The 23,199-nt window shown below is 40.1% G+C and overlaps 1 protein-coding gene and 2 long non-coding RNA genes across 5 annotated transcripts in view; 1 reads left to right on the forward strand and 2 right to left on the reverse strand.

Annotated features, from left to right (window-relative positions):
- vps9d1 (VPS9 domain containing 1) overlaps nucleotides 1-23,199 on the reverse strand; it is a 50,768-nt gene that overhangs the window by 14,904 nt on the left and 12,665 nt on the right. For 2 of the 3 annotated variants that reach the window (XM_085165433.1, XM_085165434.1), the window contains exons 7-15: nucleotides 22,589-22,641; nucleotides 21,883-21,970; nucleotides 21,396-21,478; nucleotides 18,513-18,661; nucleotides 17,929-18,297; nucleotides 17,697-17,826; nucleotides 12,891-13,096; nucleotides 10,670-10,754; nucleotides 1,394-1,498 (exon numbers count right to left, since the gene is read on the reverse strand). In XM_085165433.1, coding sequence (XP_085021559.1) covers nucleotides 1,394-1,498; nucleotides 10,670-10,754; nucleotides 12,891-13,096; nucleotides 17,697-17,826; nucleotides 17,929-18,297; nucleotides 18,513-18,661; nucleotides 21,396-21,478; nucleotides 21,883-21,970; nucleotides 22,589-22,641 — 1,268 coding nt within the window. The remainder of the gene's footprint in view (nucleotides 1-1,393; nucleotides 1,499-10,669; nucleotides 10,755-12,890; nucleotides 13,097-17,696; nucleotides 17,827-17,928; nucleotides 18,298-18,512; nucleotides 18,662-21,395; nucleotides 21,479-21,882; nucleotides 21,971-22,588; nucleotides 22,642-23,199) is intronic. The other variant, XM_085165435.1, reaches the window with a different exon arrangement.
- LOC146513456 (uncharacterized) lies at nucleotides 3,589-5,705 on the forward strand. Its single transcript, XR_014874944.1, has 2 exons — nucleotides 3,589-4,400; nucleotides 4,472-5,705. It is a non-coding gene; the product is annotated as an uncharacterized LOC146513456 (long non-coding RNA).
- LOC146513457 (uncharacterized) lies at nucleotides 13,362-17,690 on the reverse strand. Its single transcript, XR_014874945.1, has 2 exons — nucleotides 17,016-17,690; nucleotides 13,362-16,556 (listed from the first exon to the last, which is right to left on the reverse strand). It is a non-coding gene; the product is annotated as an uncharacterized LOC146513457 (long non-coding RNA).

The raw sequence follows: 23,199 nt of genomic DNA on the forward strand, positions 1-23,199 counted from the left end.
AGCAAAGCGCGACGCAAAGCAAAGCGCGACGCAAAGCAAAGCTTTAGTTTTGTCAGTGATTGTTGCTCACTGCTGGATGGAAGCGCGACGCAAAGCAAAGCGCGACGCAAAGCAAAGCGCGACGCAAAGCAAAGCGCGACGCAAAGCAAAGCGCGACGCAAAGCAAAGCGCGACGCAAAGCAAAGCGCGACGCAAAGCAAAGCGCGACGCAAAGCTAAGCGCGACGCAAAGCAAAGCGCGACGCAAAGCAAAGCGCGACGCAAAGCAAAGCGCGACGCAAAGCAAAGCGCGACGCAAAGCAAAGCGCGACGCAAAGCAAAGCTTTAGTTTTGTCAGTGATTGTTGCTCACTGCTGGATGGAAGCGCGACGCAAAGCAAAGCGCGACGCAAAGCAAAGCGCGACGCAAAGCAAAGCGCGACGCAAAGCTAAGCGCGACGCAAAGCAAAGCGCGACGCAAAGCAAAGCGCGACGCAAAGCAAAGCGCGACGCAAAGCAAAGCTTTAGTTTTGTCAGTGATTGTTGCTCACTGCTGGATGGAAGCGCGACGCAAAGCAAAGCGCGACGCAAAGCAAAGCGCGACGCAAAGCAAAGCGCGACGCAAAGCTAAGCGCGACGCAAAGCAAAGCGCGACGCAAAGCAAAGCGCGACGCAAAGCTAAGCGCGACGCAAAGCAAAGCGCAAAGCAAAGCTAAGCGCAAAGCAAAGCTAAGCGCAAAGCAAAGCTAAGCGCAAAGCAAAGCTAAGCGCAAAGCAAAGCTAAGCGCAAAGCAAAGCAAAGCTTTAGTTTTGTCAGTGATTGTTGCTCACTGCTGGATGGAAGCGCGACGCAAAGCAAAGCGCGATGCAAAGCAAAGCGCGACGCAAAGCTAAGCGCGACGCAAAGCGCGACGCAAAGCGCGACGCAAAGCGCGACGCAAAGCGCGACGCAAAGCGCGACGCAAAGCGCGACGCAAAGCGCGACGCAAAGCGCGACGCAAAGCGCGACGCAAAGCGCGACGCAAAGCAAAGCTTTAGTTTTGTCAGTGATTGTTGCTCACTGCTGGATGGAAGCGCGACGGGAAGCGCGACGCAAAGCGCGACGCAAAGCGCGACGCAAAAAAGCGCGACGCAAAAAAGCGCGACGCAAAGTGCGACGCAAAGCTTTAGTTTTGTCCTTCATATAGAATCACTCCACAGGCTACAAGAGGCACCTAAGAGAGCTGAGGAAGGTCTCATTACAGCCTTTCAGACAAAAAGTTTCTTTATTTTAAACTTGGGAATAAATAAGATTTTACTGAGCGGCAGCATGTTAATGAAATACTCACGTTTTACTGTTATTTTATGTATTTATGCACCAAACTGTATGTTTATCTGCTCCCAGGGACATCATCACTTTCCATGCAGATGACTCACCCTTCATGAATGAACTCCTCCAAAGCAGCGCATTCAGACACCAGCTGAGGACACTGACACTGCAGAGCCACGTAGGACAGGATGGGTAACAGGTCGTCTGCACCACTGTCAGAGGAAAGGAAGGAAGGAGGCGGTAAGTTCAAGTAAGAGGAAAAACAAAAGCAAATAAATAAAGATGAAGGGAAATAGAGTGACATTCACAGAGTATGACTGCATGCACTCTCCAGGGGACAGAACGGAAACTAAATCAAACGTAGCTCTTAACGGGATGCCTGTTCGGGGATGGGAATGATAAAGCTTTTTTTCCTCCCCCCTCCTTCCCTCTTTGCTCCCTTTCTGAGATCTGTTGGGAGGACAAATTGCAGCCTGGGAGATGATGACAGCTTGATAGCATTTTCCCTGTGTGCAGACAGTGACCATTTGTTTATCAGGACTCACACGCAGGGCTAACTGCTCGCTTGCTAGTTTGCGTGAGAAGGCCGGTTGCTGGCCCTGCACTGACCCGGTGCACATGCAACTGGATACTCTCCTCCTGCGGGTTCTGGAAGGTGTGGACGAGCTCATGTAACCGCTGGGAGCTGGACCTCACATACTCACACAATCGCAAGCCCTGAACTCTAATCTTCAGAGTTCACTACTGTAAACATACACATCGATCGCTCACACGAAAACTGGTGTCTCTGCATTCCAAGGATACAATGCAGTCCAGCCACATGCACAAGTACTGATCTCTCAGGGAAGATTAGGCCACATTATGGCTTTGCAGGGCTCTTTAGTGGACAACAAGTTTAAAAATGCAAACGGCAGAAGCAGAAAGATAGAAAATGTCCCGATTAAATGGATGCAGAGGGAATACAGAGGATCACAATAGAAGAGGAAGGAAAAAGAAAGGACTAGATGGCTTTTCACAGAATAAAAAGATGACAACTAGTACAAAAAACAAAACAAACCACCAACTAAAACTAGATTCTAAAGAGTAAAGGCCAGGAAAAAAATTCTAATTTGGTTATACAAGGAATTTATTTTACAGTGAAAGCAAAAAAAAAAAAAAAAAAAAAAGCCTGTTAACAATCATCCTGAATCATTTTTTAAATATATCAGCCACACTAACATTTCAGCTCGTGTCTGGTAATATAAGTGAAGCAGACGTGAGCCAAAATGCGCACACGCCACCATTTGAAATTAATCCATTGTCGTGTCCAAATTTATGGGCTGCATCCTCCTGAGGACCCGGCCTTCGCGGTCTACGTGGGCCGGGTCCTCAGAAGGTCGGGTAGGCCGGAAGTAAACAGCTGTGAAATTGGACGGTCTAGCCTTCAGATTAGCGTCACCGCTGTCTCGGTGGAGTTTAATAAACTCGGCCGTCTGCTCCTTGCTATCTAAAATATAACAGGACACTGGAGTAAATTCTCGACCGTCTCACACTTCTGTTTAATCAGTTTTCTGTTTGACGTTTATTCAGCTGTGTGAAAATCAATGAGGAACCCACCCGGGGGATTAATAAAGTTTTATTTTATCTAATCTAATAACTTTAATCTCAGCCAAACCGATTTACTCACGAACAAACAAAACACTGAAAAAAGCCCAACAATAACATGTTTAGGTTGTCTAAGTGACTTATATATTACGTTTAACCCGAGCAGCGAAAGTCCGCGGTGATCTGAAAATGATGTGCCGGGAGTTGTGCCGTTCTCGGCGGCTTCAGTGACCCTCGAGCTCCCGGCGAGCTATCGAGCTGGTGGGTAGCAGACGTCTCCGAAAACGTTGAAGCACTTTTGCAAATATGCGATATCCTGATAAACCAAGCAGATATTTGATGTTTACACAGCTACTTTCTCGCCTGAAAATATGTTAAAAGTTTATTTTGTGACCCAGAAAGATTAGTAAGAGTAATTTTAAAACTTAGTAGCGGCCGCCATTATTGGAAACTGGAGTTTGGCTGGGCCGCGCTATGAATTCTGGGATATGGTAGGCCACGAAGGACACACCCAACCCATCCTTCAAATTCGGGGAAAAGGAGGACGCATTTGTCGGCTGCATTCGGAGGAGTCTACAAATTTGGACAGCCTTCGGCGCATCGCTGTGACGTAATCGTTCTACAAATGCGGCCTCAGGAGGAAGCAGCCCATGAATTTGGACACGACCCATGTGTGGGTAGCAGCTACATTAGTCCATCATCAACATCTCAAAACTAAATGAGGATGTTTCTGTCTGCTTTGATTTTAAAGTAGAGCTTAACAGGACTCCTCACTTGCAGAGATACTGGTTTATCCAAGATTTACTGGTGAGAGATTCCACTGTGTGCAAGGGGTGGGTATGGTGAAAAATCAGAGAGGCAGGTGAGCAATTTTACAAATACACAGTAAAATCAGACTGAATCGCTTCAGGTAACTGTGGACCAAAAGTAGAGAAGAGCCTGGAAAATGTTACGAGGTACTAGCACTGAAACTGTTAGGCTAGATCCTTTATTATATGTGAGCGAGACTCTGTTGGTATAGCACACCTTCTCCTTTATCACACTGGAAATGGGAAACAGTCCCAACCCTAATCCCAGTGCGAGTCTGGGTAAAACAGGACAAAATGGCTATGACATAAAAATCTTAATTTTTAAAGTAAAGCAGGAAGCACCGTGATGTGAAGTTTAAATGACATTTTGTCGCTTTATTTTTTTAACCCTTTAAAGCCGGTCAGGGCAGCACGCTCCATTTTGCGTAACTATTTTTAAATCCCGGTAGCTCTGCAACCACGTGAGCTAGCACAATAATTTTTTTTGCATATGAAACCAGAGGAGTTGTACTTACATCTTATGCCATCAGCTTGTCCTCGGTCACAGTTTCCTTCCACATATAGCTGCAAAAACTGCATAAAAAGCACTTGCAGCAACAAAAACATAATATTCCAGAAACACGCTTTGCCGATCCGATCAGCTGTTTGTAACACTTCCTACGTTGGAATAGACGTCAGCGCGAACTATCGCATGTCCGCCATGACCTGCCCGAAACCGGAAGTAACGTCATTTTCGCGGAAATGTAGTTTTTTACCATCAGGGCCTCATGAGCCTATACTGGTGTTTTTAAGAGTTATCTTTGACTTTATGACTTTCTGTGTGGTTTCTGGGATGCTTAGGACTCATATTGCACTGCTGGAAATAGTTTATTTTGATGCATATGCTGCTTTTTTGCAAATTTGCATTATAATATTTATTTTCGTTTTTCCTGCAGTGTATAAAAATTGGTGTATTTCAAAAATAAAACTATGAAGACACTCAAAATAAATTTCCTGTGGTGGGAAACTATTTTGTGCAACTTTTTTGTATTTACAGTTTTGAGGGATAAGCCTCTTAAATTTCTCTAACTAGAAATATATGTTAAAAAAACAAAAACGATTTTCAATTTTTTTGTAGTTTGTTGCACTTTTTTGCAATTTATGTAATTACTATGCACTTAATGCAGACATATTATTAAAATCTGGGCTGTAATGGTTGTATTGATGTATAGCAACTTGAAATGCTCCCAAAAATGGCTCCACAGCATGTAAACATAATATAAGCTCAGGCGGACTTGGTTCTATGGTAGGTCTTAAAGGGTTAAACAAATTTTCTATATACTGACCAACGAAACACCAGCTAAAGCCAAAGCACACAAATCCTGACCAGATGCATCTTTGGAAGACAAAGCTGGGGGACCAGTCAGGCACCGAAACGCTGCAGCAGATCAATCCATACGGAAACGCGCAGCGAACAATAAATAGTGCGCTTCAGTGTTGTTGCACTGGTGTCCTCGATATACACAAGGAGAGATAAATATGCGATATAAACATAAATATTAACACATACACACAGCTTCTCTGTCTGCGAAACATCTTGATTAGATTTTTAAAAAACGACTTTCCAATCTGAGTCAGGCCTTGGATTAAAAACACCCACGCTGTGAGTCACAGTGACATCCACAAAGGCAACCTGTATTTAAAAGGGACTAAGAAAAGCAGTCACATGTGGCCCTGCACTGAGCTGCAATCAGCAAAGAAAAACATGCCAGCGCTGGCAGTCTGGTCGAACCTGGAGATTTCATCTTTACTACAAGATGGTAACAAAGCTCTGAAATCTAAAATAGTCACTGATTGAAATGTCTTCTGTGGCAGGACACAGCGTGACTCGTGTTTCCACATAACAAGTGCAGCGTGATTAGCTTTGCATTTCTTGGAGAGACATTTGTTGCCCAGTTGTTTCTTTTAGCGTCGTGAGGGTGCACATCAAAATCCCTCAACGTCACAACTTTTCTGGATCAAAAGCTTTGAGAAGTGCTGCGCCCAATCAACTCTTCCACCGCCGTGTCTCATCACTTCACAAGCGCTCCGATGCAAAGAGACAGATATGGAGCAGGAGACACTGCCTCAGCCACTTAACAACAACAACAACTGGAGTGTACAAAGAGGAAAACATATCCAAGAGCTTTCTGAAGAAGAAAGATGTTTTCCCCCTTGACTCTTGGAGCAAACAGGATTTTTACAAGCATTAATCACACATAAAACCCATTTAAAAGCTGCTGACATATCCCCCCTAGGTTTCGAGTCGACTGTTACGAGTCCTATTTTAAAACGTCTAACCTTAACTTAAGTGTGGTCCTTTTAACAGCCTCATAAATGCTCTTATTCTAGGACTATGATCCCCACCCATTCAGTAAAGGAAATCCAGCGTCTGTTTGTTTACTTGTGGTCACTAGAAGTCTCAGTCTCTTAATAATGCCAAAATACTGTCAGCCCAAATTACAGATGAAGCCCAAACTCATGCTGATTTTAACGCGTTCTCTAGCGGATACAGTTCAGCGATAATACGAAGCCACAATGAGAAATATGCAGAGCTCTGCTGCCATTTGTTTTACAAAGTTTTGGTCCAACTCTGTCAACAAAGAATGCGTTTAATTTGCTGAACCCTATGCATGCTACAACCTACTGAGCATTTGTCTCTGGGTATCACTGTTCAGTCCACAAAACTCCCTTTTCATTTATTCCCCAAACCTCCTCACTGGACCATGGTGTTGTTCCAGCCAGGACGACCCACTTTTGGGCCTGGTCAGGAAGAGGCGCTCTACAGGAGGGCAACAGACCCAAGACAGCGCCTGCTGTGCCAGACCTAAATGAGCAGTGATGAGAGCTGACAGGGCAGCTACCAAGGCAGGGACCCCTTAACCCTCTGGTTTCTATCCTGGCCACTTGTGGCCACTTCACTGTTCGGTTTTCAACCATTTTTGTTCTGTTAATGCAAATGGAATGAAACTTTCCAAAGGTGTGTATTTTATTAAAAATTTTTAATTTTCAACATCAGCTCCTTAATAATGTCAATAATATTCACTATACACCAAATTGTTCCCGTTTTACTGATCGTGGCCACTTGTGGCCAATTGAAACCCATTATAACCACCTTTTTTGATTCCTTGTTACTGGCAGTACTATATCATGCGATTTAGGTAAAATTGCTTTCATTCTAAACTCAACACATGAAAATTGTAGTTTTTAATGTTTTTTACCAAATGACATCATTTACCCATTTTTGGCCAAGCAAGCAATTTCATGTAGTATTCTTAGTTTCCACTAGGGGGGGTTGATGGGTTACCACACTCCAATGGACCAATATAATGAAACAATTTTGACATAGGTTTGGTCTTAAGGATCTGATAGTTTGTGTTTGTGCATGACATTGCAGCACAAACATGTATTTGCAAGATAGAGTGGAATAAATAATGACGCATCAAACATTACATAGGCTGCAGTGAATTCCTGTGGATGCAGGATATTGAGCTTTGAGGTTCCCAGTCAAACTTAGCTTTGAAGCACATGTGAAAAGCACTTTTACTCTTGTATTTTTCATAAAAAGAGACCATACCCAAAATATTAACTCTAGAAACAAAAACAAAAACAAAAAAAACCCCAATCACAGGACATTTTGCAGAGTTCAAACCTGCAGCTGCAGCGCAAACAACAACAAACACTGTTTGTAAACGTGTCCTGGAGTTTATGCAGGTGCAGACGTTGCTACTGCTGTAAGTAAACCTAACAGCTTCCAGACCATTTATTCTGGCAATATGGCAAGAAGGTGGGAGTGTCCCCCCCCCCCCCAGAGGGACAAAGGGACCCCCTGATGATCCTCTAATCGCCTGAGCCAAGGTTTGAAACTGGGTGTGAACTCTGGCTGATTGGGAACCACACCCAGTTCAAAGCGTATAATATCTAAGTTTGAATTATATTTTGGTTTTCATGACTAGGACTGGTGCTAATTTAAAAAATCAAGTCAATGAAAGTAGAAAAATGTTTTAATATATATGAATTTTATAGTATTTTGAAAACGTAAACATGGGTGGCCATTTTTGGCCACGAACAAAATGAGAGGGTTTTTTTGTTTTTCTGTCACAGCACAAAAAACCAAAGATACATAAAACTCATTGATACTTTTAATTATTGCTATGCATCTAACCTCCATCATGGTTAGAAAATAAATCAGTTTGCATGTATTATTTAGAAAAAAAATGGGGATTTTATGCTTTTATCCCTTTATCCCTTTATCCCTTTGTAAATCATTAAAATTATGTAATTTAACTGGTATTTAAAGGGTTAAAAGTCTGGATTTGAATTAAATTTTGGTCTTGATGAACAGCGCTGATACTAATCTAAAAAAATCATGTCAAAAAAAGTGGAAATTTTTCTTAATATATATGAATTTTATAGCATTTTGTAAATGTAAACAGGGGGTGGCCATTTTTGGAAGTTTTTATGTTTTTCTGTCACTGCACAAAAAAACAAAGATGCATAAAACTCATTGATACTTTTAATTATTGCTATGCATCTAACCTCCATCATGGTTAGAAAATAAATCAGTTTGCATGTATTATTTAGAAAAAAAATGGGGATTTTATGCTTTTATCCCTTTATCCCTTTATCCCTTTGTAAATCATTAAAATTATGTAATTTAACTGGTATTTAAAGGGTTAAAAGTCTGGATTTGAATTAAATTTTGGTCTTGATGAACAGCGCTGATACTAATCTAAAACATCAAGTCAATGAAAGTAGAAAAATGTTTTAATATATATGAATTTTATAGTATTTTGAAAACGTAAACATGGGTGGCCATTTTTGGCCACGAACAAAATTAGAGGGATTTTTTTTTGTTTTTCTGTCACAGCACAAAAAACCAAAGATACATAAAACTCATTGATACTTTTAATTATTGCTATGCATCTAACCTCCATCATGGTTAGAAAATAAATCAGTTTGCATGTATTATTTAGAAAAAAAATGGGGATTTTATGCTTTTATCCCTTTGTAAATCATTAAAATTATGTAATTTAACTGTGATTTAAAGGGTTAAAAGTCTGGATTTGAATTAAATTTTGGTCTTGATGAACAGCGCTGATACTAATCTAAAAAAATCATGTCAAAAAAAGTGGAAATTTTTCTTAATATATATATGAATTTTATAGCATTTTGTAAATGTAAACAGGGGGTGGCCATTTTTGGAAGTTTTTATGTTTTTCTGTCACTGCACAAAAAAACAAAGATGCATAAAAGTCATTGATACTTTTAATTATTGTTATACATCTAACCTCCACCATGGTTAGAAAGTAAATCAGATGGCATGTTTTATTTGGAAAAAAATTGGGGTTTTGTGATTTTTTTCCATTTATGAGTTCCTAGGATTATTTGATTTAACTGGTATTTAAAGGGTTAAAATTATGAATTTGAATGAAATTTTGGTCTTGATGAACAGCACTGGTACTAATCTAAAGAATCATGTCAAAAAAAGTGGAAATTTTTCTTAATATATATGAATTTTATAGCATTTTGTAAATGTAAACAGGGGGTGGCCATTTTTGGCCACGAACAAGCTGAGAGGAAGTTTTTATGTTTTTCTGTCACTGCACAAAAAAACAAAGATGTATAAAAGTCATTGATACTGTTAATTATTGCTATGCATCTAACCTCCATCATGGTTAGAAAGTAAATCAGATGGCATGTTTTATTTGGAAAAAAATTGGGGTTTTGTGATTTTTTTCCATTTATGAGTTCCTAGGATTATTTGATTTAACTGGTATTTAAAGGGTTAAAATTATGAATTTGAATGAAATTTTGGTCTTGATGAACAGCACTGGTACTAATCTAAAGAATCATGTCAAAAAAAGTGGAAATTTTTCTTAATATATATGAATTTTATAGCATTTTGTAAATGTAAACAGGGGGTGGCCATTTTTGGCCACGAACAAGCTGAGAGGAAGTTTTTATGTTTTTCTGTCACTGCACAAAAAAACAAAGATGTATAAAAGTCATTGATACTGTTAATTATTGCTATGCATCTAACCTCCATCATGGTTAGAAAGTAAATCAGATGGCATGTTTTATTTGGAAAAAAATTGGGGTTTTGTGATTTTTTCCATTTATGAGTTCCTAGGATTATGTGATCTAACTGGTATTTAAAGGGTTAAAATTATGAATTTGAATGAAATTTTGATTTTCATGAACAGCACTTGTGCTAATCTAAAAAATCATGTCAAAAAAAGTGGGAATTTTTCTTAATATATATGAATTTTATAGCATTTTGTAAACGTAAACAAGGGGTGGCCATTTTTGGCCACGAACAAGCTGAGAGGAAGTTTTTATGTTTTTGCTCTCCCTGCACAAAAATAACAATGCATTATAATCAGTGTTGATGTGGATCAATTACATGCCCCAGACTCTACTATTAATAATACAAGAAATTTCAGTAGCAATGCAATTATATAAAATTGCGAGATTTGAGGTTGTCTTCCAGCTAGTGCAGTGGACAAACAAACTGGTGTTTAAAGGGTTAAAAATGTAAAAAGTAATAATAATTTTATATTTATGAAAAGAACTGAAGTTACTTAAAAGCTTTATGCAAAAAAAATGGCAAAAAAACATAAAAATAATAAAAATTACAGACCTAATCTGTAGGTGGCCACTTTTGGCCACGAACAAGCTGAAAGGGTAGTGATTTTGAACAAAGCCAGAGGGTTAAATGATGTTCGGGTACTTATGAGTGGATCTCGGAAGAGTCTTTCCCTTCCTATTAGGAGGAATATGCAACGAGGAAAGGGCTTTCATTTAAGTTTAATGAGGTGTACTTTAGAGCAATTCAACTAAAAGAACAATACACCACTGTGTTGTATAACTGTTGCATTGTTTCTCAGTTACATTTGTCATTTTTGTGTGTTAGTGAAAAAGAGACTGGTCAGTGCAGGACCACAGTAAAGGCCCAGATCATTTACTCACATGGCCGCTGTTTTGGGAGTCGTGTCCCCTTCATGAAGACACCTGTAATCCTCAGCACAGGCACAGATCAGGCGTAACGTCCTCACTGGAACAAAACAAACGATAAAGCTCGTGGAGCACTGCAATACAGACTGAATGCTTCAAATATTATAATATAAGATATCGAAGTATTGACCCAGTAATTAGAGATAGCAGCCAGAGAAACAGGTCTGGATGCAAAGTTGAGAGGAAAGAAAAAACATTGGGACATTAAACAGATGTGTTGGGACAAAGTAGAGCTGGGCGATAGAACGATAATGATATGTATCGCGAAATAACTTTTTCTCGATAGAAAAATTAAACTATCGCGATAGACCTCAGCGCTCAGAAGAACAGCCAATCCGAATTAAGTAGCGCAGAGCCGAACCAATCACAGTCGCAGCGTCACGTCACGTGACTTGTTACGTGCAGCACAAGTGCCAAGCCGCACAAGTGTATTTGTTTGGGAAGCAGCCAGCCGCCGTGCCGCCCGGGTAATGGAGGAAATGAGTGTGCCGACTAGAGAAAGATCAACCGAGAGCGTGAGCGAAGGTTACCGAAGAGAAAACAGATGACGGTTCCAATGCCGGAGAGATTGTCGAACGGAAGAGCCGTAGAAGTTCTGTAGTGTGACGGTATTTCTGCTATTTCAAGTCTGACAAAAACAGAGTAGCGCACTGTAAATGTGCCGAAAGCAAGTCTGGAAATACAATAAAGCGGTGCATGCTCAATCTCTGACTGGAAGCGCTGATTCGTCATTCGGCTTTTGTCAGACTAAAGTAACTGTTAAACTGTTTGAAAAGCTAAGCTATACAACAAGGAGAGATTGAGAATTTCCTTTTAGTTCTCAGTTTATTTGATGTTGACAAAAGTTAGTCAATTTTGTCTGTTCTTCTGTAAAACAAACTAAGATTTATTTTTAGAATTAATATTTTGTTTCTAAGTGGAATTGACAGTTTAGTCTGTTTCGTTTGTTCTATTTTGAAACTTAAACGCTTTAGCGGCTGCCTTTTGTGTAGTTTGCAATATTTGTCTTTATTTATCTGAAAAAGTCTCATGTTCCTTAAGTACATCTACCCTGTTGAACTTATTATGGGAAATAAATATTTAAATCAAAACAAGCTGCTGATTATTTCACATTTTACTTGTGAGCAACGGCACATTTAAATCTTACAAATATAGTTATTTGGCTTATATCGTGATATATATCGTTATCGCCTGATATGAAAAAAATCTTATATCGCCCAGCTCTAGGACAAAGTGTTACAGACAGATGAATCTTATTTGGAGTTTGAGGTGTTCTGATGAGAAAGAACATGCTCGGAAATATCCGACATGTTACATGGAGCAGGTGTGAACGCATCGGGCGCTGCAGTGGAGGGAACGGCAGGAAAGGAATCGTAACCAAGACAGGCCGTCACTCCATTTTCTAACAATGCCATAGACCTCGCAGGCTATTTCCCCCTACAGCAGGACAATGACCTAAAGCGGACTGTGTGACAGGAGCAGGCTGATATTCTGTTTGTGAGTTAGATTTCAGCTGCTGTGAGAACAGACCGACTGTCAAAGGTCTGTGAGACTGACAAAAATGGATTCAAAGCAAAGTTTAAGGAACAAAATTATTTTTTCGATCATTTACTGAACAAAATGTTTTTTTCTGGGTTTAGTGCAAATACATAAATGCTGGTTTAGAGTGACATCAGAGACCATCTGGCCAAGAATTGTTTATCTTTAAAGCTCACAAGAAAAATTGACTTATGCCTTCTTCATTCTGAGGACGTGCACCTAACGGCTGGCTGCCCTCACACTTTACAGAGGCAGAGAGCTTTTAGTAAAGTTTAATGCTGATGAATAATAACAGTCTTAGTTTTCTATAAATCTGAGGTCTTATGATTAAAAACAGACTGAATTTAAAATTCAAAAGGAAACATCACCAGTCATTAAAGAGTTTCAAACAAACATGAAACTCTTCTAACGAAGCAAAATTAAATGTTTTTTGTACCTTTCAAAACCTGCAAATACTAAAATAAACATTAGCGTGAGGTTAGAGGCAGAGCAGTACGAAGCCTCAGGCCATGGTTTTCTGCCAGAAAAGGGTGGATTTCTTCTTTCAATTGGAATTAATCCTCTCTTAAGAGCAGCTTTCCATCTCAAAATTCTGCCTTTGTGTAAACGAGAATAAAAACAACACAATCTGACTCACCAATGCATTCCAGTTTCCTCTGTGGACATCGGTCATGAATGAGAAGTTTGAGCTCCTGGATAGCAGACCCGTAGGGGTAGGAACCTTGTGGGGAACCGGTATTTTGGGGAAACAGTTTCAAGGGAATGCCGATATCTCCAGGTGAAGCATCGGCGTACAGCTTCACGCTGGTCTCGTAGGCCTCCTCCCTTTCTACATACGCCTTCCTGAAATGAAAGACAAATGGCTCCAGAACGAAATCCAACAAACGGACAAATAACTAAATGATGGAAACGGAGCAAAGAATGATACAAGTCTGGGAAGCGTCACATGAAAACCTGGTAGTGGTTGTGTAGAGGGTACATTTTGGATATTTAAACTCCGGGTTATTCCTACTCGATGGCAGAATGAGGAATAATTTTTTAAAGCTTTCCAGGAAAGTTGGATAACTGTCACAGACTGAGCTCCTGCTGTCTAATTGGTTAAAAACAAACCCTAAAGTGGAATAAAAACCCCAGAATCAAGAAGCTTTTATTTCTTGACGTGGTTGTTAATATTTAGGACATGAGCACAACACATCGCTCTTCCACAGGATCATTGTCTGACACCCTCATACCTGCTTAACATAAAACCCAACAAAAATAGTTCCACTTTAGCTTCTAGCTAAAATTAGGGCACATCACCACGACACACTGCAGAGCAGAATTCTTGCTATTTCACTTCTTATTTCTGCAATAAAGTAAAAAGTATGGCAAGTTGATGCATAATTATTAGTATCAATAAAACTTAAAATTCTCCTCCATCATTCAAGAAACAATACAGCTTCCATGTGGTAACAGTGGACTGTACATAAAGGATGAACGCAGCCATGGCGATGCAGGTGATGTCACCTTTCTGAAGTCTCCAGCTGAGCGTTCGTGTTTTGAAGTCATGCATCAGCGCAGGGCGGGTCTGACCGACAAACAGGGATACTGCTGAAGATCGGAGCTCAAATTTCTTTCAGGCTGTTTCCAACATAAAATCTTTAAACTCTAATTTTCCGGCTTCTTGCAAGAGCTTTTTTAAATTTTATATTTATATTAATAATCTAAATCACCCAGCTCACTTCAGTGCCACGACACCAACTAACACTGAATTTGTTTGAATCCAGCTAAACTAAAGGTTGAGTATAGGAAAATTAATGGCACAGCACACAACTGGGAATCAAATATAAACCACAATAATGTTAGAAGTACCATCACAGTCAACTACAGCAAAATCTGCAACACAAACAAGTTGAGAACCCAACCAGAGAACAGCAGATGAGGGAAGCTGAGCAAAAATAAGAGCAGCACTGCCCCATGCTGGTCAGAGACCTTGACCCACTGGTTAAATGAACTTTTTAAGTGTTATTACACAGTCTGAAAGCTACATTTGTAGCAGTCTTTTCCATCCAGTTTAACCCTTTAAAGCCGGTCAGAGCAGCACGCTCTGTTTTGCGTAACTATTTTTAAATCCCGGTAGCTCTGCAACCACGTAAGCTAACGCAATAATTTTTTTTGCATATGAAACCGGAGGAGTTGTACTTACATCTTATGCCATCAGCTTGTCCTCGGTCACAGTTTCCTTCCACATATAACTTTGCAAAAACTGCATAAAAAGCACTTGCAGCAACAAAAACATAATATTCCAGAAACACGCTTTGCCGATCCGATCAGCTGTTCATAACACTTCCTACGTTGGAATAGACGTCAGAGCGAACTATCGCATGTCCGCCATGACCTGCCCGAAACCGGAAGTGACGTCATTTTCGCGGAAATGTAGTTTTTTATCTAAGTTATGTTTGACTTTATGACTTTCTGTGTCGTTTCTGGGATGCTTAGGACTCATATTGCGCTGCTGGAAATAGTTTATTTTGATGCATATGCTGCTTTTTTGCAAATTTGCAGTATAATATTTATTTTCGTTTTTCCTGCAGTATATAAAAATTGGTGTATTTCAAAAATAAAACTATGAAGACACTCAAAATAAATTTCCTGTGGTGGGAAACTATTTTGTGCAACTTTTTTGTATTTACAGTTTTGAGGGATAAGCCTCTTAAATTTCTCTAACTAGAAAAATATGTTAAAAAAGCAAAAACAATTTTAAATTTATTTGTAGTTTATTGCACTTTTTAGCAATTTATGTAATTACTATGCACTTAATGCAGACATATTATTAAAATTTAGGCTGTAATGGTTGTATTGATGTATAGCAACTTGAAATGCTCCCAAAAATGGCTCCACAGCATGTAAACATATAATATAAGCTCTGGTGGACTTGGTTCTATGGTAGGTCTTAAAGGGTTAGGCAGACAGCATAACATAAGTCTAAGACTCATTTCTCTCTGCATGCAGCCTGTTTTGATTGATTTCTCTATTCTGCAGCAACCTTTCAAATTCAGGTCAACGTTTTCACAAATTACCTCTAGATCTGAACAGACACGTGCACTGCACCTGTGTTTTCCTAAGAGCACTGTCTCACACCCTACACTCGGTGACAGAAGAACATTTTGCTAACAGTAAGTTATTGAGTTTAATTGTGTATTATTATTTGCACTAAGTAGCAGTTTGTATAACTGCTCAACAGTGATACAGTTACTATACAGTATTTGTCACATTTCCTTTACGTGACAATAAATGACTCTTTGAATTTTGTTGGTCACACAAAAAAAGGGATTTAAAGATGTCACCAACACCAATTAATGCCTCCTAGTGTTTCGTCGCACACTAAAACTTAAATTTAATAAATATGGGTGATAAAGGGACAACAATGTTAGAAACATGTTAACTTGTTTTATCTTATTGGCTTTCTTCACAACCTCAAAAATATCCGTTTTATGGGAACTCAGACTCAGCCAAGCTTAAATTTGGGTGTTCAAATCTGGAAGAATAATCTATTAGAAGCAGTAAGGCGGTTATTTAATAGTACGCAGGGCTCGCAAAATTGCTAGCCCGACGTCCCGGGGCTAGCGATTTTTCCAGTCGGGCTACCAAAATCTAACTCAGCCCTGCCCGTCGGGCTATCATAGGAAAATATATGTCAGTGCTTTTGCATTCTTTCGCCAATGTAGCTGGGTAATTATGTCATTGGCATCGATGAGCCACTGTCAATATGTGACATATTGAAATCGTGTTTGAATTTGCGCTTGCTTTTTGCTTTCATTTTCATTTTGCGATCGCGCGAACGGTGTATAGAGAGCGGCAGCACTGATTGGTGAGTGACGATTAATTGCGCAACAATTCCTCTGACATCGTCTTATCACTCATTAGCTTACTATTCAAACGCGACAAGTGAAATCTCCCGCAGCTTAAACATGTGAGAGGTTGAGTGCGCAAAGAGTCGCTGATCATTATGTAAGTACGTGTGTAAAAGCAGCAGGATTTACGCTGGTATTTTAGTTCTGCAGAGCCAAATAAGACAGGTCAGAGTGAAGAAGGGGCAGCCAAAGAAAAACCGATCACAAAACGGAAAAGATATGACAAATCGAGCCCGTTCTCACTCCCGAGGCGTAACATGGCGACGTTTTGTCACGTCCCGCGGCGTTCCTTAGGAACGCGAAAGGAGACTTTCGGCGTTCTTATGGTACGCCGCGGGTTATGGCTGAAATCCAGTGCAATGACGCTCCCGCGGTAATCAACGTTCCAGCCCTGTATTCCAGCCCTAAACCTAACCTTTTTCCTCACCTTAAACAGGACTTAAATGATGTTAAATAGCGTGTTTCTAAGCTATTTGAAGGAAAAGAGCGAACATGTGTAGATTGAGTCCATATGGTTCTCATTTCCTCATTTTTCCGAGGTCGTCATTTAGGAATGTGGTGGGTAGCCGAAAACGTAATATGTTGACGATTTGTCACCTAGCCTAAAGACTATGAGGCAAAAAGAAAGTGCAGCTTTTTTGGTTTCATGGACAAAAGAATTTCTGTGGCTGGAATATGACGAGCTAAATAACATGATGTTCTGCCAGGTTGTTCTGAGTTTCATTTGATTTCTGAGTCGACAAGCGCCTTTGTTACTGGGACCAGTCATTTTAAGAAAGACCCCATCAGAACCCATGAGAAATGCAAGAAATACATTATTGCCCAGTCTGCAGTATCTTTCCCAGAACAAACACCAATTGCAAACAAACATACTACAAATAAACCAAGCACAACAAGAACTCCTGAAAAAGCTGTTTAGAACAGCGTGCTATATTGCAAAGAGTGAACTACCATTGGCAGAATTTAGCAGTCTTTGCAAACTTCAAAAAGCAAATGGCCTAGATCTTGGTTCCACTTACTTCTTACCTGTGACTTCAGTGAAAATTTCAGATTCAGGATCTGACACAGACTGATTCATGTTCTACACAGTTCTTACAAGTTCATAGAAATTTCTGTTCAATTTGAACCAAGTATTTGAGTTGATGATTGTAATTTTTATACAGTTGTTGTGATTTGTATTTTAACAATTTTTTTGATTAATTTTTGTTTCCGTTACAATATTATACTTTAATGTATAATATTGTAAAGGAAACCAAACGTAAAAAAAATTTCTTTTTTTATTCGGGCTACTTAAATTTATTTTGGGCTACCAAAAACTGAAGAATGCCTGCCCGAAGGGCTACCAGAGATTTTGAAATTTTGCGAGCCTTGGTACGTATAATTTAATATTTAATAGGAAAGTAGTTTCTATGCACTATATTTCTCAAGAATTTGGTTACATTTGGCCGTAGTGGATTATAAGATCTCTATTATCTAAACAGCTCTTTGATTATTGGTGTTTCGGCACCTTTGTGCCTCTGGCACAGAACTGAGGATTACAGGTGCACTACCTGAAAAGAGCCACTAGGGCGCTCCACAGGGGTGTGAAGAAGGCTTCCTCAATGCTGGCGAGACACAGGTCCTTAAAGCTGGCAGTGTTTAGGCACTCAAAGGACAGCAAACACAAAGACAGAAGCTGATCTGAAACACAGAACACAGCCGTATCATTTAACTCCCATCAACGAATGCAAATGTCGTGACAAGAGAAGAGTTTGCTGTTCCAAAACAACAAGCTGTGCTCACCGATTGCAATATGAACGTCCTTGACGACAGCTTTCAGGTGTTCTTTAAGCGCTCTCTTCTCCAGCTCCTGGACGTGGCTCTCATCCTGCTCCAGCGGCGCAGAACAATCGCAGACCAAATCTGAATCCGAGGCAGCGTCGTCTGTGCTGCTGGGGGGTTGAACCCAGTCCATCTGAGTCACAAACTGCTCCAGATCTTCAAATGAGTTCTCCCGGTCCATTGACCCCTGCTCGCTGGGCTCCTCCGCCTCTTCCTCCTCATATTTAGGGATGAGGTTGTGGGAGCGCGAGGGAGAAATCAAAGAGTCTGTGCTGAAGCTCTTTACACTTTGGGTACCACATGCTGTCCTGACTGGTCTCTTCGGAGTCTCTGTGTGATTCAGAACACGTCACCATTAACGTAACTTGGTTCACTCCAATTAACAGCATCACGAGTCCAGAACCTCTAAATGCTGCCCATACAGAGTAGCTGAATCCAGTGTTCTGTCTCAAATCCTCATTAACAACAATTTAAACTAGTTGGCACAAAAAAGAAGCCAAGAGAACATAAATATGAAGCCACTGTCTTCCAAACCAACCCCTTACCTGGATGAAGTGGGCTGTGAATGCTGTGACGTGGTCTCAGTGGCATGGCGGGACTCTTAGGGAGACCTTTACTAACGATGGGGTACAGCCGGTTGTAAACTCGGTACTGATGTTTCCTCAGCAGCTTCACAACTGGGTGGTCGGACCGGCTGAGGACACAGTTAAGAGTGTTAACAGAATCCACTGACGATGCAAAATCAGAAACAGCTGTGGAATAACACAATTTAAAAACTTTCCAAGTCCACAGATTAATAACAAACTGTGCTCCAGGAATCATTAAAGATCATTAAATGACTGAACATATTTTAGAAGTTATCATTCATCTGTAAATACTCTGCACTACATTGTTGTTTCACTTGTCTTAAAATGGATCAGAGCTGAGTGTTTCTTCATTAGAGGCATGCAGCTCTCTTCAGACTGCATTCGTTCTAAACTCTGACAAACGTGTGTTTGCTTCGTCATCGCGGGGTGCTGTGTGTGTACACCAGTGTTGGGACTAACGCGTTATTAAGTAACGCGTTACAGTAACTAGGTTATTATTGTGGTAACGAGCACGGTAACTAGTTATTATGCCAAAATCAGGAACGCGTTAGTCGTTACTGGGATTTAGATAGGGTCGTTACTCGTTACTTCGTGTGGTGGCTATCGCGGAGCTTCCACAGATTCTGTAACATTAGCAAGTGGTGGAGGCAGCAGGTGGATGAGGGAAAGGGGACGCAGAAGGAAAAGAGACCCGAGGCGGCCGCCGGTCCAAGTGTGAACTGAACTTCAGGTAAGAAGTTATGACCTGCAGTCTATCTTGGTCAGATATAAACCAAGTTTAGGTGGAGTTTATTTTCGTTATTCTGACTTTTTCCGTACTGCGTACTAGCTAGCATGACGGAGTTTCTATACAGCTGGGTGGGTGCTATGATGTTAAAGATGTTGAACTTTATTTTGTTCATAAGTTATTAGAGTTGCCAACCGTCCCGTCTGGTATTCAGAGAAAATATTACGCGTTTCTTATTGAGGTGAAAAGGAACAGTTTGTCCCATAATTCAGCTACAATGAAAAAGGCACAAAGCTGGAGTTATTCTGTGTCTTTGCTGCACAGCTGCCTCTTCTTCTTTCATTCTCTCCCTCCCTCTCCCGTTTCTACTTCAATCATGAAAACTGATCAATGATCAGCTGATCGCAGTAAGAGGAAACCAGCCGATGTCGCGTTAAACAACAGCAGCACGTTTAAGCTTGATCAGCTGTTGTTAGAATTTATTTAATATTAATTTCTAGTATCAGCTGATGTTTGCTGGAGCCACAGCTGCAAAAAAGCTGCTGGTCATGGTGTCGGTTTGGTTATCTGGTGAGAGGGAAACATGTAGATGAAACCAGGAGATGTCCTTACTGAATCATCAGAGCTGAACAGGTGATGGAGAAACAGGTTTACCTTTTAGGTGACATGAATGAGTTGAAGGGAAGTTATGAACTGTTTCTGAGAGACAAATAACCCCAGGATCCTTTTTAGGTAGCTGACAGCTGGTAACTGTGCAGGGGCGGGTCTAGCAAAGTTTTGCCAGGGGGGCCAGGTAGGGCATTAACAGGGAGAGGGGGGCAGAAAGAAATACTTTTCTTTCTTATTCTCATTTAAAATGTCTAGCTTTTAAAAAATAATTATCTGAATCTTACAACAAAGGATTGATAGATTGATGCATATATACCATCAAAACAGTGAACATCACTGTCACAACAGCGTTTGTTTTCATTCAAAGGCTTTATGATTTTTCCTATAATGGCGGGCCAGTCTCTAGTCAAAATGCCCGGGCCGATTTTTTGTCCCCGTCCAGCCCTGTATGCAGCTCATCTGCAGTCTGGTGTTACCTACATCTTCCTATTCAGAAGGCAGAATTTCAGAGTTCTGAGTACAATCAAAGCACCACGACTGCAGTTTTCGTGTTGGATGTAAAAGGCGCACATGACGCTGTGACGTAGGCTAGAATCATGGCGGCAGTCAACGACAGTCCAGGCGTGGGATTTCTCTTGTGGAAATATGCACATTATCTTTTCCTTTCTATTGGTAGGTGGCACAGTGCACTTGTGGCAAGTAAGCAAGCTAGAAGACTGGCAAAGTTATGGAAGCAACACATTAACAAGAGAATTCTGAGTAAAACCAAAGTTACTTTCCCTAGTAACTAGTTACTTTGAAAGTAACGAGTAACTTGAAGTAACTGAGTTACTTTTGATAGAAGTAACTAGTAATGTAACTAAGTTACTATTTTAAAGTAACTTACCCAACACTGGTGTACACGCACATGAGCTCCTCTACCAGAAGTCCAAACTACTCTCAGTGAAACAAGTACATGCAGGATTAGGACTGCCTAATTCTGCAGCACAGTTAAACCATCTGAAGAAAATACACAACCAACCTCACCGTTTATGCATATTCTATAAAATCTGTGCTGTATATGATTTATTATTGTGTTTAACTTTACTGTAAATTTGATAATAATAAGTGAAACTTTTATTAACCACATGTCAAACCAAAGGACAAAGAGAAAGTCAAATCAAACCTCGAATTCAGCTCAATTTCTCTGGTGTTGTTGAAGTCGTGGCAGACAGTTTTTTGCCTTTATGCATATTTCCCTATTAGTTACTTTAGTTTCGGCTTACCGCCTGGTTTCGTCTCTTTGCAATTCTCCAGACACTCAAGCCAAGCTACCCTTCTGATTGACAAAACACCACTTAAACACCCCAATACTTGAATAAAACCCAGAAAGGACAATCCTGAGCAGTCACAACATTTGAATGCTTTGACTGTGTCTTGTTGTGTTAAAAAAAAGCACAAATAAATAGCACAGGTATTTCTCCACACAACAAAAATAAACCGTTTTCCACCTTGTTGTAAGTTACCTGAGCAGGTAGGAGACCAGATTTGACACTAACGAGACATCAGGAGTCTTCTTCATTTTGGCTTTCCACTGTTTGGGCCAATCCTAAAGAGGCCAAAACAAAAACGTCATAAACACATATATAAAGGTCTATTAAGTGATTAGTCATTAATTAACCAACATAAAACTCAATACTTGAGAACTTGTGAAAGAAAACAGAGGGGACTGCTGAAACGTGGGCTGCCTGTAACTTGCTGTGCATCGACACTGCATCAGTAGAAAAAGAAGAGCTATAGAAAAACAACAACATGCAACTCTGATTTGGAACAAACTAAGATACTTTGCTGGAAACTGGAGATCTGAAGAGGAAATAAATAGGTAGGTCCAGAGTTTGCCATCTTGTTTACTGTACTGAATTATTGTAGAATTATTTGCTGCTATGCAAAGTCTTCTAGTCTTCTAATCTTCATTTACACCTGCCAACGCTTTTTAATAGCATTTAAACTTACATGGTCCTGTTCATATTCCAGAACGTTGGTGTAGAGAATACGCTGCTCTCGCTCCTCTGGAGTCATTGCCCCAGACGCTGCAAATCTCCTGGAATGACGAACGCACACACAGGAGAGGTTATTGAAATTGTATGCCTGCCAGTGATCGCTAATTTTGGAAGCAGATCCCCTTGTTGAGGTTCCAACAGCCACTATGTTTTTGTCCTGACTGCAAAACCCCAGCAAGAAACCTGCAATCTCTGGTTTATTATGCAGTAGGTTATTTACACAGTTTATAAACACTGTAATTTGGTCAATAAATGCTATAAATAACAGCACAGAAGTTATACTTAATACAGGATCACTGTCATGTCTGATTAACCAAATGTGCAAATAGAAGGAATTAATTACATGCAGGTGTGAAGAAAAGAAATGAGAAATATTATGGAAACCTATTTATAGCTACAGAGTTCAATCTGTGCATTAAAAAAATCTTCTCATCATCATCTGTGATTTATTGCAGGGACTTTATACTTCTGTATGAAATTCACAGTGCAAACCTATCGGTCATCATATAACACCTCCCTAGAAATATAACTTCCTGTCCCAGCTTGCATCAGGCATGAGCACAAAGAGGAGTGCACAGCTCTTATACATTTACATTTAAGGTGACCAAAACAAAGACGCTTTAGTTTAATTCACTGTGTTAATGAAAAGCTCACTGTACCTGTTGGCCTCTTCCTGCAGCCTCAGTCTTCTGTCCTCCATCTTCCGCTGTAGCTAATGTCAACATTAAGGAAATCTCCAAACCACAGCGTGGATAAGACGTGACTATATCCTGGGAAAGTTCATTAAAGCTTTAGAGAGTCAAACTATTCACATGTTGCCACTAATGTCCAAACCAATGGATTTGTCTTTGATAAGAAGCTTGTAACTACTTTTTAGTATTACAAGTATAAACTTAATCAGCAATCGGTAACTGATTAAAAGCTTCAGTCATTTTTCAAGCAAATGTAAAAGAGCTTTAAAAAAGCTGTACGATCTACAGATCAGCTGATGAAACACAGGTAAGCTGCATTATCAGTGTCACCACGGTTTACATTTGTACGACCGTTTAACCAGAGAGATTTCCAACACACTGGGAAGTCTCATTTGAGTAATATGGATCAAAAATCTGTTGGTTTTTAGTCTGAATGTAAAATATACATCTTTGCATTTTCTGCTGTAGCAACAGGTCAACTTCACAAGTCATTTAAAAGCAGCTGGTTACTCAGAACTGCTACAACTTTCAATATGTCTGTGAAGGTTCTCAGTCATCCAGGTCATCGTAGTCAAAGG

The sequence above is a fragment of the Neolamprologus multifasciatus genome, chromosome 7 (assembly GCF_963576455.1).
Source record: "Neolamprologus multifasciatus chromosome 7, fNeoMul1.2, whole genome shotgun sequence".
Taxonomy (NCBI): domain Eukaryota; kingdom Metazoa; phylum Chordata; class Actinopteri; order Cichliformes; family Cichlidae; genus Neolamprologus; species Neolamprologus multifasciatus.